This window comes from Neltuma alba, unplaced genomic scaffold (assembly GCF_004799145.2).
Source record: "Neltuma alba isolate B1F8T4 unplaced genomic scaffold, ASM479914v2 tig00001961_pilon, whole genome shotgun sequence".
In the NCBI taxonomy this organism is placed as follows: Eukaryota; Viridiplantae; Streptophyta; class Magnoliopsida; order Fabales; family Fabaceae; genus Neltuma; species Neltuma alba.
The window spans coordinates 1,653-20,397 of NW_021632687.1; the positions used below are offsets into that span (position 1 = coordinate 1,653).

The window sequence follows — 18,745 nt, forward strand, 5'->3', positions numbered from 1 at the left end:
CCATGAAATTGTGAGCGGCGAGCGCCTAGTCCTGTTTCTTGTTCTTTTTTTTTTTAATTGATATTATTATTAAGATTTAATTGTCAATGTGGATATTCTGTGTCGATGCTTCATAGTTTGCAAGTTAGGATTTTGGATAATTGACAGTAGTGAGAAAGCAAAACCCTGTGAATGGAAACAGACTTATGCATTCTCATTCTTTTGGCGGCAGCACAGTTCTGCACGGTCAGAATTGCTCTACTCTGGGATAAGAGAGAGATGAGGAAACTAAGATGGGCTATGGATGGGGCAGGGTTTTGGGATTGGATGTCTCTACTTCCAAAACACTTGATGGTTTGGCTTGTCCGGTTCCTGGAGACCCAATTCCGTTGGGTATATCCAGAGGAACAAGGCTTTCAAGACCTAACCAAATTGATTTCATTCAACGCTTCATGCATGCACCTCTTATTCCGAGCTATTCCAAACCTCAAGGCCTGAGTCTGCAGCGCGTGCTCACCATCCCTTTTTCTGATAGCTGGTAATTCCCTTGTCTATGTACCCTGTTTTCTACCAAAATTTGAATTTATAGATGTGATTTTAAGTTCTATGGAGTGCTCTTTATCTGAATTGAAAAAATTGTGCGTTCGCCTTGTCATGTTCTATTTTTTTTATGAACATTTTGTTGTCCACATGAATCTTCTGTGTTCATGCTTCGTAGTTCGGGAGTAGATATTTTATATATATATATATATATATATATATATATATATAAAGACAGTAATGGTAAGGCGAAAGACCCTGGGTATGGGAGTAGGCTTGAGAATTCTTCCAAAGATACTTTAACCTGTGAGTATTTTGTGAACGGCGTTATTGGACTAAGATAAACCTGAATAATGAAATCAGTAGAGGTTTGCATTAATTTATGTAATGCTGTGAATATTTTTTCCTGTGTATTGCTTAACTATCAACTGATGGTCTGTGAAAAATCCTCATGGAATATATATATATATATATATATATTGATATTTAAGCCTGCTAGTTTTGCAGGTTTGTAACTCTTCTAGGGCAGTTCAATGTGCAGAGATTTGTCGCCTCTGTCAAAAGCAGTGGAGAATCACATGGGTCTGTATCGTCGTGGTTGAAATCCCTTCAGAAACACCTACAGGAGAAATCCTTATATGCCCTAAATTTGTGCACAGATTTCCTTTTAACGCCTGATGACACTTTGCTTGTTGGATTAGATGCTTATGGTTATACCAATAAACGGAGAATCAAGACAGTTCTTCATCACAAGGTGATTGTTAACATGAAATCCTTATACTATGGGTTCTGTTCTTGATTTCCTTGTCAGATTAATTGTGCCTTTCCATTCTTTAGTATTATGAGCTTTCCTTGGATCATTGAAGAGAATAATAGTGTGCTTAGTATGATTCATTCCATTGGGGTCGGGAACAAATTTTTCATGTTCTGTTGACCATGATTTTTATTGAACAATACACTTAACATATTGTAGACTACATTTGCTATTGCTTTTGGTTTTTGTATTTCTTCTTGTTTTGTGATTAAATTTTCTTGCGAATTGAGCTATCTAAGGGGTTTTTATTCTTATCGATGATTTCATTGGTTTGTGGTTGTAGTTTGCACATCATGACCTGATGGTAGAGGCAGTTTGGCCTGGTCTTTTTGTTGATAAGACTGGTAATTACTGGGATGTCCCGTTTTCAATGGCAATTGATCTTGCTTCTTTAGCCACCAGTGACTCTGCTGCGAGTTATCATTTGTCTTTGCACCGAAATATCGGGACACCTGAGCAGTTTGAAAATAATCAAAATCAAAGTAGTGGGGCCACCTCCTACTCTACTTCCAGGATTGGCCATCAAGAGTGCCTTTTCTTACAAGAAGAAGGTTGACATTTGGAGAAGCACAGCTCGAATGTTGAAATTGGTGCAGCCATATGACTTTTTTCTTTCAAACCCTCATGTATCTGCCACAGGAATTATTGGTAAGTTGTTTTATTTCGCATGAAATTTCCATAGGTACATTCCTAGCCTAAAAGGTGACGGCTGCTGTGCTTTGGTCGCACAACCTTTTGCTCAGTGAATAAGTGCGGAAACTATTATATATTATCTTTAATAATCAGAACATTAACTCTTCTACTATTAGAGGATTAAGGATTTAAACTGAGTAATTGAGATGGGTTCTGCTGTCTGAAATAGGACTAAAGTCACGATGGCAAGGGGTGCTGTCTCGCATGGATGAATATAAAGCCATAAATGTTATGGCATTAAGCTTATTGGTTATTTCAATTCCTTGTTATCAGGTGTGGCTGCGACCACCTCTGTGGGAGAGAATTCAGTAAGAGCGCTAGTGGAAGATGATAGACAAGGTTCCAGAGGATTTTATCTCGAGGCTTATGGAATGAAGGCCTCCTGTCTGGCAGATATATTTGCATCCGTTTCGTTTGCGGCTCAATATGGAAACTTCCAAAGGCTTTTTCTAGACCTTTCCAGATTTCAGGCCCGGCTGGACTTCCCTTCTGGTTTGAAATTTCTTTCAGCTGCAACAAGTGTTACACAAGATCTTCTCAATTCTCAGAGGCCCACCTTGGAAGCTGTTCAGGCAATTTGTCCAGATGCTACCTTTTCTCTTCAGCAGCAGGTACCTGCATTTCTTTCAATTATGAGACTCCTATATGCATAAGTTTTGCATGATGGCGGAACCTTATTAGGAATTGACAGAATTAGCCCTGAAGATACCTTGTTGGAGAAACTTGTTCATCTCTTTATGATTTCTGATTGATTGCTCGAAAGCAAAAGTTTCTAGTGGCAATAACATATATTCTTAACAAATATTTTTATTTTAGGGCCCACCATTTGGTGCACTGGAAAAATAATTTCAAAGATGAAAAGTAATTTTTATGTCCCAACCAAGCAGCACATTACTGTCTTGTCCCTCTCGCGTATCCTTTTCTTAGTTTTGCTGTGAACTTGCTTAACGTTACAATTTCTCTTATGCGTGGATCTAAACTAGTAAGCACGGCACTCAAATTGATACAGGACACAATTAAAAGTTGAACACGTGAAACGATTAACTATGTAGTGTTTAAAAGGCTTCCCCCCTCTACTAAATGAAAATACAATACTTTACGTAAAATTTAAAATATCATGCTGTGAATATGTATCAGACACAATACCATGATGTTCTACAGAATTTTAAAGCTGCTTTTGATAACAAAAAAATGGTGTATCGTGCAGATTGTTGGTCCTCTCAGTTTCAGAGTTGATTCAGGAGTTACGGTTGATCTGAAGAACCCAAAATGTCCTATACAAGCGCAGGAACCCATACTTGCTTTTGAATATGCATTGCAAGTCCTTGGTTCTGCAAAAGCAGTAGCTTGGTATTCCCCTTATCGCCAAGAGTTTATGGCAGAACTTCGTTTCTTTGAGACATAAGCCATAGGCAATCTTTTGAGTTAGAAATATGTATGTTCCGCGATTTTAAAAAATGGTTTGGTCATGGAAGTAATTTATTGAGTCATCCCATTAAAATCGTTCCTGCCTCATGGTTCCTTTAACCTGCATTTAGGAGTGGAGGAAGTGTGGAGTGTTTTTTATTTTCGTATGTTTCATACTCAACTTTTTATGAATATATTATTTACATTCTCACAAAATTAAAAATCAAAATGCCTTCATCCAACAGGCACTTTAGAAATACTCCCTTTGATTCAAAATATAAACTAAATTTTATCCATTTACGTTTATTAAGAAACTAGTTAAAAGCACTTTAAAATAATAAATGTGTAAGGCACGTAATTTTTTTCCCCAAAATATGTCCTTATTAATGAAGAAAATAAGTAAAAAATACAATAAATGAATCAAAGAAAAAGGAAAATATATGAGGACAAAACTGAAAAAAAAAAAAAACTCATTAAACATTAGATAAAAGTGAATGTTATCTTATAAAATAAAAAATAAAAAAAATTAAGTCTCACTAACAAAGTTTAGCTTATATTTTGAACCAGAAGGAATAATTTCAACTTCCACAAACAAGCCCGGTTCCTTCTAACAAGTCAAAGTAATTCCTCTTGCATATAAGTACCAAATACCAATGCAAATCAAGGTTAAAAGTAAATGATTAAATTTATACTCATTGAATTAAACAAATATGGAACTTCACTCGAAATTATATCTTGGAAACAAACCCAGAAGTCAAATTCCTATTCCAGGCCCCAGGCACAATCAAATATACGTCAAAACGTAGTTCCTACAAATGGGATCTTCCTTTTGTTCCTAATCAAGAAACATCAATATTGACACAGATACGACCACGAGATAAATTGTGTGCATCATATCTGCAAATTCAATGGGGCACCGTTTTTGAAGTCTCATCATTTCATAGGCTGCTGAATATTGTTAATAGAACGGAAGCTTACATTTTGTAACACTATGATGCCTACCAAAACTGCCAGCAGGGCGACCTGGTGGAATTAATAAGTGACTTTCATTGTAGTTGACAGATACAAGGCAAAGGCCATGAGGTGGAGTAGACAATGCGTACTTTGCCAGCTCCTTGCGGTCTCGAGATTCCAAAATCATGGGGACAATGTCAGGAGGAATTGCTTCTTTGCCGATTTGAAGCAACAGAGCCACCTACATGGTAAACACATGGACACAATTTCCAGCATTTAATTGGAATCATTAGAATAAATTTAAAATGCAGAATAATCCTTCACATGGATTAGGCTTAAGTAAACTCTTTACCATGTTTCGTACTTGTCTGTATAAGAAACCTGAGCCTTCAACTTCTAGCCGCAAAAGAGCTCCCTACATATAAAGTAACCAGCTATATAAGAATTCTAGCAAAAATAAGATAAAATCAGAGTAACTATAGTGCAAAACACTAAATAAGTAAATTACAGTTTACACTACAATGATTTGTTCCATTACCACTAACCATCTAGTGGTAATTTTTGTCTCAATTTTAAAAGAAATAGTAATGTAAATTTTAGCTATTAGGAAGAATAATAGTTAGGTCTCAAAACATCAATTTAATGACAGACTCCCAGACAAAATTTTCTTTCTGGAAAGTGAACTGCAAGTATCGATTCAGATTGTTGTAAATTTTGGAGTCTCAATTGCAAATTAGGTATTTGAGTTTTGAGTGAGATTTCCACTTGCAATTATCTAAATCAATATTTACAAATCATTTTTCAGAAAATTTTATCAGGATTAACTGTCATCAAATTAATATTTCAGGACTTAACTGTCATTATCGCTAGTTATTACTGGGATTAAACTATCATTTCAGAACTGAAATAATATCTAAAAGTGCAGAAACCTTGCACTAGAGATCGACTATTACCATATCTACCACATCAAATCTGAATATTTCCTTCACTGGATCTGGAACCCGATCATTGTGGGATACATTGGCAAAGGCAGAGTAGTCATGCTTCCCAATAAATATTTCGCAGCTTCTCTCATGACAGCGCTATTGAGTTTATAGGCACTATGGTAAGCAAAGTGCCGTTGAAATGGGTCCATGATGGTATCATTGTATATCTTGTAATGGTAAACCTTACTTATTGCAGAGAATCGAGCGTGGAATTCAGGCAATGCTGGGCTAATCTCCCTAACTCGGATATCAGAAGGAAGAAGGCCATTCAGAGCTGCGTGAATCTCTTCCAAGCTGTCATAGTTGAATGGTGTGGTGAAGTGTGCAACCTGCAGCAACGTTAAGCTTGTAATTTATGGAGGCCATAGATTTGGTCCTTAAATTTAAGACCCGAATATATTTTCAGTTTTCTAGCCTAGGCCTCAATGGAATGCGAGTGAAGTTTGTTATTTTCCTCTTTTAATGTTGTTTAACATTTCAGACCAGTAGGAAATGATGTTTAACATTTTCGCTAGAGGCTTTCATGTTTAGAAGAGAACCATTTTATGAAAATCTTGTCCGGAAAAACTATAATTCCTGCCATTTGATTTTGATTAACCTGAAGAAATGTTTGATATCTTAATAATCTTTAGGTTCATGTAGCTTTAATAATGTTTAAGATGAAATAGAAAAGTGAAATCAGACTTGGGCTTGGACAGACTATTTTGCTTTTTGGGCACTCTCTCTTCAAAACCCTAGCCTGAACAGAGTCAAGTTCAATCTAGTCTGTTTCAAACTACACGAGAGAAATAAAGATGGACCTGACCCCATGCATGAACTCCTCTATCCGTCCTGCCAGAACCAACCAAGCAGAGATCCTTTCTATCTAGCTTGGTAACTCGAGTTAAAGCGTTTTCCACAGCGCATTGTATGGTTGGGGGGGACAGCTGATATTGCCAGCCTGAAATATAATCAGTCTTGAAGATAATTAGTGTTCAAAACTAAAGTAAATAGGTACAACAATTCATAGACCAAATCGCTGGTTTATTAGTTAGTTTTCAGCAAGGCCATGGAGTTTAGAACCAGCTAACCGGAAAGAAAGATACAGAAAAGATCGCAAAGGTTGCAAAGGCCTTCACAAAAGAGAAACCACATGCTCCAAACCCAGAAACTGGGAGGGAAAGCAGACCTGCATAATTGGTTCCATCGTAGGCCAAAACCAAGCGCCATTTATACGCGGCTTGAGTGGGATTTAAAACATTGTTAGACTCCTCCAGAGGGGATCGTCCATTGCCATCGAGATTCTATAAAATTACCCAGAAGAAACACTCATTTCCATGAAGACCAAACAAAACCCGGAAATCTACAAACTTTTTTGTTGCCCTCAAACAGAAATCTACAATTAAAGTCCTCCATAAGCATTAAAAAACTCATTGAAGTAACCTATAACAATAAGCAATCATTAGAACAATAATCAGACGAAGAAATTAAAGTTTTTTTTTTTTGGGGTGTGGGGGGCGAAGAGAAGAGAGACGAATACCGAGCTTCCAATGGAGGTAGAAAGACGAGGAGTCAGAGAAGGAGCAAGCAGGCCTGCTACTGCGACATTCATCACTCCCAGGAATTCAAAAGGCGCTCGGCGCATGGGAAGTGGCAACAAGCAGCGGCATCACCAGAATTCCTCCTGTCTGCTGTTATCCGCCGCTTTTATTTTACACAGAAGTCTCACGTATGAATATTTAAAAAAATAAAATATAGTTACTAATTTAAAGAGATTAAAAAATTAGTTAAATTAATTATGTATAATAAATAAATATTATTTTCTCTGAAATAATTTTATTAATCATATATATTTGAATTAATCATTGATAATAATTTCTTAACATATATAATTATTATAGAAATTACTTGAGAACAAAATAAATAAATATTAGAAATAAAATAGATTGTGGTCTTATATTTAAAATCAAATTAAATATCTAAATAATTTTTATATTAAATATTAAAAGCAGTATCATTTCTTCTTCTTCCCAAAATAATTTAAGATGTTTAAAATTTTGATTTTATATGCCCTCGTGGAGTTCTATTTATGAAACACAGCCGCATAAGACACACACAGTGTTTCACTAAAATTGAGAAAAATATTAAATCTTGTTGCTTCTATCTTCAAGTTTAACAACATTTATTTTTATTCCTATAAATAATTAATAAATGACAAAATCATATATGGATGTAAAAAAAATTTAATAATATAAATTATAAATAAAAAAAAAGCGTTCCCTCCCTCCCTTATGAAAAACATTAGATATAATTTTATCTTTTATTATTAATTAATTAGATTATAGGAAAATAATTATGTCATGTTTCTTGTATTCGTTAAGTGCTCTAATTATACATGACATGTGTTTTAATTTTTTTGGGTGAATTTATAATTAAGTGTTATTAAATATTACTATTTTAAAAATAGTATACATTGTCATATGTAATTGAAAATTTTGATATAGTAAATATAAGGAACTTTACCTAACTATTTTTTTTAGATTATATGTGAGAATTTGAGGTTTGGTATTATTAGATTATATTTAAGTGATTAAGTAATGTTAGATTCAACTGAGAATATCTCTCATAAATATTTTTAAAATTCGTACAAATTCAGATTCAAAATCTTGTGTTTAACAAGTCATAATTTTATTTATGATTTCTTAAAATTTAGTTATGTTTTAAAATTTGTGATATCTTTATAATTGTTATGGTTTTCTAAGTGTTCGTTGCTTTCGTTGCTTATTGATGCTTCTCAATTTAAGTAAATAAAATAAAGTAAAATAATTCAAAAACTACCAACACTCACAATTTGATAAAACAATAGATTTGAATTCTATAAAATATGTGCATATATAAAATTGATAATTTGATGATAAAAGAATTGTCCAACAAAATAATGATAAGGGAATCTCCACGTATACATGTTATAAGATTATATTTGGATTAGACAGATATACTCCTCTGGTCCTAATTATAAGACCCAATTGACTTATTTGAGGAGATTAAAGAAGTAAGTTAAATTGGTTATTTATAATAATAAGTGTTGTCATTCTTAAAATATCCTTGCTAATTAAGTATATTGGCTAAACTATCATTATTAGAAAGATTATCTTGAAAAAAAAATACATAAATATAAGAGACAAAATGGATTGGGTCTTATAATTAGAACCAAATAAAAAGTCAAATTGAGTCTTATAATAAGCACCGGAGGAGTATTATATTAAACGACCAAACCAACGGATATGGAAGTCCCATTTGGAAAACTATTAATATGGACTGATTTGAAACAAAATCCAATAGCGGCAATTCTTACAGTTGGAGTTGGAGCCAGAGTCGGATTTTGGCGCTTTAAAATTAACGCTCGCTTGGCGCTCAATCGATCACAGAGATAGAGATTTGAGGGATGGAGGATCACAAGGATTCTGAACCCACGGATTTTGGTGGCGCCGAGAGACCAGTTCGTGTTTACGCCGATGGAATTTACGATCTTTTTCACTTCGGTCATGCCCGTTCCCTCGAGCAAGCCAAGAAACTGTAATTTTCTCTCTTCCTTTCCTTTATGCCTTTTTCGGAAAAGCTTGTAGTTTGAATTCGAAGTTCGACGACATGATTTGCTGTTTTGATTATTCCCTCCGTCCATGACTCTGCTAAGTTTAATTTTCACTGACCCTCTGTTTTAGTTGGAAGCAGGTTTTCACTCTAAACTATGATCCCCCTCTAGTCCGTAGGATAAGTCGTGATTTTTTTTTTCCTGCTGATTTAGTCTACATTGTTTTGCCGTTTTCATTCTGTTGTATTTTTTCTTTTGATCCATGAAGAATTTGTATCGAGAGAAGAAAGAACAAATTACTCAAGGACAATGACCAGGAAATAGTGTGTCCTTGTAGAAGGCCTTGTGCAGAGCGCCAAGGAGAAGCCATATATATGGCTCTATCACTTAACAAATTTAAAGGCCATTACTCTCTTATAAAACAGATATTGTTTGAGCAATCATGTAATGCATATCCATTTCCTTTTTCCTTAATTTAAGGTTTCCAAACACTTATCTCCTTGTTGGATGCTGCAATGATGAGGTCACTAACAAATATAAAGGCAAAACTGTAATGACCGAGAAAGAACGCTATGAGTCTCTTCGACATTGCAGGTTGGTTTATTCTTCGAATTTAGTTATGATTCATTTAACACTAATACCTTACTTATACCGACACTCCCTATTTATGTAATGCGCTACTATTAGAAATTTAGAATAAAACCATTTCTGATCTCTGAGTTCTACTGCTGCACCTCATGAAATATGGTCAATTGGAGTTCAGTTTTTACATTTTTACACCGTAAAAACAGTTTTCTTGGTGGTATAAAAGATCAAAAAATTTCTTTGCTTCTATTACCACCAAAAATTTATCTAGCGATTGAATTCTTTTAAATAAAAATAGAAAACTCTGGTCCATCTGTTTTACTCGTCTGAATTGTTGTCACCTTTGGGAGAACACTATATTGGACTTTTCCGTTATCAGATTTACTTGACTGCTTTTCACATGCAAGTGTTGCTTGAACCTGCTGCATTGTACTCGATGCAGGTGGGTTGACGAAGTTATTCCTGATGCGCCTTGGATAATCACACAGGAATTCCTAGACAAGCATCAAATCGACTATGTGGCACATGATTCTCTTCCGTAAGTATAATCAACCCCGAGCTAACTGCTTTCATTTGTAAACTTATCATGATTCAAGGGGACTTATGGATGAAAAATTATCAACAGTGGAGTAGTACACGTTTAAAGTTGATGGGCGGGGAACCTTCTTGCAGCAGCTTTATCGAAAGCTTAGGGTTTTCAAATAAATTTTTATTTTGTCAACTTTGGCACTGGAAGTAGATTGTTTTTGTAATTTAATGGTTTTCGAAGTATTGCTCTTTTAAGTAGAAAAAAGGGATGCTCGATTTTATTTTCCTGAAAGAAAAGATGGAATTCATGTAAGCAAAATTTACCCAAAAAAAAAAGGGTTCAAGATTCATGTCAGATGATTGTTGAGGATTGTTGGGTGCCATGAATAAATGGATGGTCTATGGTTTGCAAAGGATTAAAAAGAGAGATTTTTTGCACTTTAGTTCATCAGCTGTGGACTATTTGATGTTACTTGGCATTTGAACCCCACGATCCTATCGGTTAAGAACGACAAGTTTCTAAAAAGTGTATTAAACTTCCATTTTATATGTTGTTTGGTGAGGCCTTTTTCTGTGTGGCCGTTTTCTCCTTGCATTTTAAATCTTAACGGTATTTTGTACTGTACCATGATCTTCAAGTTCTCACTCATTCTTCAACGCGTTAATTTTCCTTTTTCCCATTCTATTACCTTAGTTATGCTGATGCAAGTGGAGCTGGAAAGGATGTCTATGAATTTGTAAGTTTTAGTTAAAACTGAATCACATGCCATCTAGCTTCACATAATTGAGTGTCCTCTTTTCTCTGCTGACTCATTCTTTCCCTGAATAGTAGTTCGTCTTTGTGAATCTAATTTGACTCCTCGGAGGCTTCAAGCCTTTCTATGTTACACGATATAGTGGATGAAGTTAACATTCGGCTTTATGTCTTTATCTTTATCTTAATGCTAACAAGCCTAGAGCTTGCTGAGTCATTTCTATTTTCAGCCTTGTTTAGCTTTGATCGTTTCATTGAGCTAGTGCTGCTAATGTAGCAGCTGTATAAATTTCTCAAACCTTGTGACTGACACTGGTTATCTTTTATGTATTTATTCCTTGTAATACATAGGTTAAGTCAGTTGGAAAATTTAAGGAAACAAAGCGAACTGAGGGGATTTCTACTTCGGATATTATCATGAGAATTATCAAAGATTACAACCAGTACATCATTCGCAATTTGGACCGTGGTTATTCAAGAAGGGATCTAGGTGTCAGCTATGTGAAGGTCTGTCCTTCATTGGAACCTATTTCTCGCTGATGTTATTCTGTTTGTTATTTGTCAGTTGGTTAATTAATGCCTTCACTGTAAGATGACAATTTTGTGTTACTTTATCCACTGCCTGCAGGAGAAGAGACTTAGAATGAACATGGGACTTAAAAGGTTGCGCGAGGAAGTGAAGAGACAGCAAGAGAAAGTGGGAGAGAAGGTAATTTTGTTGATTTTTCTCTGTCTTCGCGTCATTAGCCAATGTGTGCAAAACAGTTAGACAAAGGAACCATCAAACTGGCCACAATACGTCCATACTGCTTCAGTTAATCCTTAAAACCAGCCAACAATTGGTTGAAAATTGCTTAGACCAGTTAACAACTGGAATAATCTGGGCAGGTCAACAGACCAACCAGTTTTTAGTGTTAAAACTACTAAACAGTTATGAACATGGGCCATTTGACTCAATCCAACAAAGCAAGCTGTGACATTGGTTTCCTTGGCTATTTGTAACAAGGGATTCTGCTCCTACCAAGAACAGACCTGTGGAGTTGAAGTATCTTGAGATCATGAAGACTGGGTCAAGCGTAGCCCAAAGTTGTTGACCCAATATGATGCATAAAAGTTTTGACCTTTACTGTATTGCAGGACAGATAATTTTATTAGGCATAACTTAATACTTGACTGCTTGGAAATTCTGAATTTTTTATGCCACAATGTCCATGTCCTTAAGTTGTTTAATGCATGTGCAGAGTTTATAACATCTTTTTCCTGCTGCAACATAAGATAGAATTTCATTTCTTTCTTAATTGTAGATACAAACGGTAGCAAAAACTGCTGGAATGCACCGTGATGAATGGATTGAAAATGCTGATCGACTGATTGCCGGATTTCTGGAAATGTTTGAAGAGGGTTGCCACAAGATGGTTGACTCTTTCTCCTATCTCTTTATAAGGCTACTTACTGTGTAAAATAACTCGTTTTTTTGTATGATTTCTTCATTACTACTTAGATAATTCCTTTTTATGAAATCTCATTTTATTGTCTTGCCTATAAACTAGGGAACTGCAATCAGAGACCGATTTCAAATACGCTTAAAGAGCCAGCATCGAAATTATCTTTTATATGAAGATGAGGATGAAGACGAAGATGATGATGATGAAAAATTGTATGACGAGGATGAATCTGAAGCATGCTACAGTTAGAAAAGTGACAAACAGCTTTCCAGATCGCAAGGAAATGGGATAGTTTCAGCCTGCCTTTCTGTATTAAGGATTACCAGAAAGGTGCTAGTTAAGTCCTACAAGTTAGCTGGTTTGGACTGTAAGGTCCTCTCGTACATAATTTGGTGTATCTATTTTATAGTCAAAATTTCTAGGCAATCAAAATTTGCTATTTAGCATTTTTTCAAGCTAATCAAATTATTCAAGTTTCAAAGTTATTGAGGCGGATGTATATACACAAGGTTTGGGTTAGAATCTCTTGTTGAAGTGTGGATGTAATTTAGTAATTTGAAATAGGTCTAAATTGACTGTATCCTTCTAGTAGCAACGTTAATTGCTTGAATATTTGGTTTCTTTGATAGCTGGAAGATACGAGAGCCTGAAGTTTTGATGATTTAACAAGTAAATCATTGAATTAATATATCATTGATATACCAATATAAAATTCATAACAAATCATTCTAGTTATAAATCATAAATAATACTAGTACTCCTTCAATATTTAATATATGACCTAATTAACTAATTTAAGTAGATTAATGATATTAGTTAAATTAGCTAATATGATATATTTTTCTAAATTATCCTAATCATTTTTCTTAATCTTCTTCATCTTTTACTTGATTATTGTCGAAAAAATATTAATAGAGTTAATTTGAGAAAAAAATCATAGGATCACTATCAATTTTTAAATTAAGTCATATATTAAGCACAAGAGGAGTATATAGTTGATACTTAAGTTTTGGAAAAAGCCAAATTCCATCAACTTATAAGGGGGTGTTTGGATATCTCCAAAAATACTTTTTAAAGGCACTTTTTCGTAAATCAAGACAAACTTTCTTACATATTTACTTTGTATATCATAAAATCACTTTTAAAACTATGGTTTGGTTTTCATCCAAATACCCTTTTAGCCTATGTCTTGTGTATATATACATATAGACATTCATAAGTTCTCTATGTCTCGTTTTGCACAGCTCTGCTTTACTGTCTCTTCCTTATGCTACAAAACATGGTGCTACAAATCAAACATGGGGAATGACTAATGAGCCTTTGTTAAGGGTCGAACTTATTTCTAAATTCTTCGTCATGGTTCCTCCACATAAATATAAAGTAAGCCTAGCTTGTGTTCATCTGACAATGTAAGGATAAAAAAAATTTAAAAAATAACTATGCACTCTATTATTTTGCTAAAAACTATGATTTTAGGAAAAAGGGGGGGTCAAAAAACTAATGATGAGGGATTTTTCTCCCTCAAAAAATTTAATATGCTGTAAACATCCTTATCCTTTTATTTAGGTAAGCAGACATCCTTATCCTGAAGTAATGGTAAATTAGCAATCCTTGAAGAGATAATGGGATTGTGGATTAGCTTCATCACCAGCTTTTTAAGATGCCTATGAGTCTGAGTGATCTTATCTGTTGGTTCAACAATATTTAGGCAAGCAAATTAAACGAATTACAGCTAGAGAGGTTGTTGTGTGTGATAAAAGACATCAAATACCCTAATCCACACAAAGTGATGATGGGACAAATGTTGCTCATCACTCACTTGGATATGTCGGAGAATATGCATTTTGAATTGGACGATATATGCTTTGTTTATTATCCAATCTTCCTATCTTCCTCTTCTCTTATCTCAACTTGCTTTATAAAGATGCACCTCGTATTATACATCTCTTGCTATGATGTCGTCTTTTGATTTTATATTTATAAATATATGGGGAATCATTTGCTTAATGTATAATGATTTGGCGTGAGTTTTTATCGACTTTAGAAAAAACAATAGTCAATTTTTATATAGACGAACATTTTGAGTTGATCAATAATCCTCTTTGTTTATTTTGTGCGATGTAAGAATTATGTATTTGACATAATACTGTCGGATATCAGATACTATATTTGTTGGCAAAAAAAAAAAAATCAAACACTATATTTGAAAAAAATGTATTTTTTATGGTTCATTTTTATATAAATATATTAAGAAAGCCAAATAAATTAGTTAATTATAATAAATGAGACATAATCATCTTAAAATATATCTGTAATCCTGTATAATATTATATTATATAGTAATTTATAACTCAGTAAATGAATTTGGAGAAAAATAATAAGTATAAGAAATAAAGTAAATTGAAATAATGTATTTAGAACTAAATTTTACTTGTAATTAACTCCCATAGAAGAGTGTGTTTAATTTTATTTTAAAGATTTTTTTTTGGGCCTGAATTTTATTTCAAAGATTACAATCAGACTATGCTTGAATTAATTAACGCACGCCACTTGTTGGAAGGTTTTGGAGACACTGACATGGAAAATATATATATATATATATATATTTGTGTTATGTTTTATCTTCTTTTTTGTGCTAATCATGCCTTTACTTTTTCCACAATGCAAATAGTATATATCATTAGAATCTAAATGAGAATACATTAGATTTGAGGAGGCCACCTTATTGTCTTCAACTTTGGTCTATGTACCGGTAGATCAACATTTACTGCTTACTAAAAATACAAAATTATTACTACCTCCAAACCTATTTATAATACATCATTTGTAGTTTACAAATGAGGTCTTATAGTTAGGATCAGAATTAGTAATCAAAATGTGTTATTTTTATTTAATCATGTTTATCTCAAACACCACCTATGTTGAATATTGATTTAACTTGTCAAAATATTTACTGCAAATTATTGTTTTAACTTTATGTAGAAGCAATAACGTTACTGTCGCCACAAACATAGCGTTGACTCTATGTTTCAAGCTCTTAATTCCAAAATTACAAAGGGTATGTTTAGATTAGCGCACGACTAATTGAAATGAAAATTTGTGGGATATAAAATTGGTTAGATAATTATCTCTATATGTAAATTACTCTCTTACTTATTAACCATATCTATGATTATAACTTGGGTTAGATCATAAGCAACTTGGATGAGCTTTGAGGGAAACTTTAGTTTTACAAAGCTAATACATACAAACTGATGAAATAAGTCATAGAGTGGCACAAATAATTAAGTTATATGATAATCCTCCTCTATTCATTATTATTACAAGACATTTTTAACTATGTCACATCTATATTATAAAAAATCTATATTACTACCTCTGCTCCTTAATATAAGAATTTGTTTGACTTTTATTTTGATCATAAATATAAGACCCTAATCTACCTTATCTCTTATATTTATCTGTTTTTTCCTAATATAGTCATTGTAACAATTGTCGTTTTAACTAATATACTTGATTAGCAATGATATTTTAGGAAAAGCAACATATATTTATTACAAATAACTAATTCAACTAATTTTTTAAATCTACTCAAATTAGTCTATTAGTTCTTATATTAAAAACTGGAGATAGTATTAAAAGCTTCTGACTCACATGACACCGAACATATCTTCCTATAAAAAGGTTATTTATTCTATATGCTAAAGTAACAAAAGGAGGGTGGATTCCCTCTCTTATAGTGGAAGAGGATTTTATTTGTTAAAATCAAAAAAAGCAAGAAATTAAAATGTCTGTATTAGCCCAAATCCCAACTTCTTTCCAAATTCAACCATTTTCTAAAATTACAGTTTAGCTTTTGCTTCTTAATGTCTAATCCTAATCATTAGTTATTTGCAAGTAATTTTGATAGCCTGATTGGCATTTTAAGTCAAAGACATTAGTTATATTTAAAATTCTCTAAAAGTATCTTATAAATTGAAAAATATTTTCTAAAAAAGAAAATACTTGTAACAAAAAAGAGATGGAGCACCTATTAAAAAAACAGAGAGAGAGAGAGATTGATTGATCGATCGATCACATAAGTCAAACTTGGGTCCAACTTTAAGTTTCACTTGGTAGGCATATTCACAGGCATATCTCGCCAAGATCTTGAAAAGTAAAAACACTCGCGATTTAGATTTCCTACAACTTCTTTGAAGTTAGATCCGATTCAAACCACCAAGATAACATAATTCAAAGTTGCGAGTATTATTATGTTACTCAAACACACATAATGAAGAACTAACACTAGTTAAACAAGATTAAGGCAAGCAAAAATTCCCTCCACAGGAATCAAAACATGGATAGGTAGCTACCTACTGTGTACTAAGATCACTATCAAACCATCCATAATTCAAAAATTGAAACAGACATATCTATGGTATCATAAGATGCAGGGTGTTAAGTGAATCACTCGAGGATTTCAGAAAATGGCGGCAAGTTGGGCAAGATGAATGAGAAAGCAACCACTTATCGATACAGGCCACGTGAAATGTGTGACTGCACTTTGGGAGGAACCTAATTCTATCTCCGTCGCAGAAATCCGCCAAGCAAATCGCGCAATTAGAAGCAGAAGTTGCAGTAGAAGACGAAGAGGTAGGGTTGGCGTAATAAGTGGAAGTCGGGAGAGCCACCATGTCTTTCTTCTTGAGGCCGGAATTGATTCGGCGGGAGGCGATCCACTGGAGCGGTTCAGTGACGGCGCATTGGAAGACGCAGTGGAGCATGGTGTTGAGGCCGAGGGCGCAGAGGAAGGCGCAGACAATGGCGGCGATGAGGAGAGTGAGATTGAAGGCGGAGGAGGGATGGTGGAGGGTGGTGGTGGTGGTGGTGGTCATGGAGGAGGGAGAAGGAGAAGGAGAAGGAGAATCGGCCATGAGGGGGACGAGGGAAGCAGGGGAAGCAGGGAGGGAAGGTAGATAAAGAAAGAGGAGGCCATGGAGAAGACGACACATGGGGGTTGGATGATCGGAGCCAAAGCAAAAACACTAACTGCAGGAGATGGCCAATCAGAAAATGATTTGATGGAAGAAAGTTGATGTAGCTGATTCATGTCATCACGTGAACCGTATGCGTATGTGTGTCCAACTGAGAGGTATCCCCGCATTATACTTGTTAATTGGTTGGTTGAGATACTAATTACAGTAATTAGTCTCAAATCTCTCTCCATAAAGAAATTAATACGGGGTCGAATACTAATAAGCGTATTTATTGAAAGGGTTTTCAATGTTAATATTTTTGAGAGATTAATCACAAATTCAAAATGATTTGAGAAAATGATGAGTTTATTTATAAAAAAAAAAAGTGTTATACTCTCAATCTTTTACACTTGAAAAAGAAAACTAAAAAAAAAAAAAAAGCCTAGTTTCATTGAATCACAATGCTGCAACAAAAAATACAAAATTTTAGAACTTAAGAATAGGGGAGGCAACATATCAAAATTTTAATGGTAAGTAGTCAAAATTCTAAAGGTATAGAAACAAAATATTAAAACTCATAATAAATTTAAGTTTCGATTTATTCTTTTTTTTTTTTTTGCTTTTTGCCAAATGTACCTTTGATTCTAAATATAAAAATTAAATCATTATTTTGTAGAAATTAAAAAATTAAAAAAATTAGTTTAGTTAATCATTTATTAAAAAATATTTTTTAAAAAAATACTAATGTTAATCATTTCATTTGTATTAGATATTACTCATTTGATGAAAACCTGCTTAATATGTGTAATTAATAGATAAAATTTGAAAAAAAAATTATAAATTTTAAAGATAAACACATTAAGATTTTATAGTTATAACTAAAACAATTTCTTTTGTTAACCCTCACATTTAGAATTAAAGAGAGTAATTTTTTTTTTAAAAAAAAAGTGCATTTGCTTCCTATTTTAACTAGTCACCATCTAACTAATCACCATCACTGGTTAAGACTTCACATCCTTTTGGTCAAAAGTCTTATAGCCTAGCGCTTTTAATACTCCCTCATTAATAGAAAGTTACGGGTTCTATTCTGCTTATAATTATAATTTCATATCGTAAGTACCTACCCTTTTAATTAAAAAAAAAATTCTCACACCCTTTCAATAATTAAATAAACATATTTTTTTCTTATTAAGCTCAAATTAAATTAGTTGAGTTTGACCTAATTTTTAGAAATGGTTATTATCTCCCAAAAATAAATAAATAAAGATGGTCTTTTGCCAAGTTTCAAACTCTCATGCTATTTAAAGATTTATTTTTATCAATGAAGGCGCCAAAAGCAAAGAGCATCAATATTATTTTTTTAAGTCCGGTAAAAGGATTGAGACTACCTATATTTGCTAGTCTCAATTCTTTTTTATTTATTTCACTTAAATAGTTAAATTAACTTCTTTCTTTTTTTAAAAAAAAAAACTAAACTACTGCAGCTTACAATTGAAGTCTTCAAGTGGAAGTATAGTTGCGGAGGACAATT

At 33.5% G+C, this 18,745-nt stretch overlaps 1 protein-coding gene and 2 pseudogenes across 2 annotated transcripts; 2 read left to right on the plus strand and 1 right to left on the minus strand.

The window, feature by feature from the left end:
• Positions 1 to 258: 258 nt before the first annotated feature.
• LOC114714563 (protein TRIGALACTOSYLDIACYLGLYCEROL 4, chloroplastic-like) lies at positions 259 to 3,528 on the plus strand (annotated as a pseudogene).
• A 571-nt stretch (positions 3,529 to 4,099) lies between these two features.
• Positions 4,100 to 7,015, minus strand: LOC114714586 (tRNA pseudouridine synthase A 1-like; annotated as a pseudogene).
• Positions 7,016 to 8,735: 1,720 nt separating this feature from the next.
• On the plus strand, positions 8,736 to 12,836 carry LOC114714595 (choline-phosphate cytidylyltransferase 2-like). 2 transcript variants are annotated; one of them, XM_028899340.1, is made up of 8 exons: positions 8,736 to 8,928; positions 9,425 to 9,538; positions 9,972 to 10,067; positions 10,752 to 10,794; positions 11,163 to 11,318; positions 11,440 to 11,520; positions 12,116 to 12,226; positions 12,362 to 12,836. In XM_028899340.1, exons 1-8 carry the CDS (start codon positions 8,798 to 8,800, stop codon positions 12,503 to 12,505), a joined length of 876 nt encoding a protein of 291 aa, XP_028755173.1. In that variant the 5' UTR covers positions 8,736 to 8,797; the 3' UTR covers positions 12,506 to 12,836. The 2 variants fall into 2 exon arrangements, with proteins under 2 accessions (XP_028755173.1, XP_028755183.1); XM_028899350.1 differs by lacking the exon at positions 9,425 to 9,538.
• Positions 12,837 to 18,745: the final 5,909 nt, after the last annotated feature.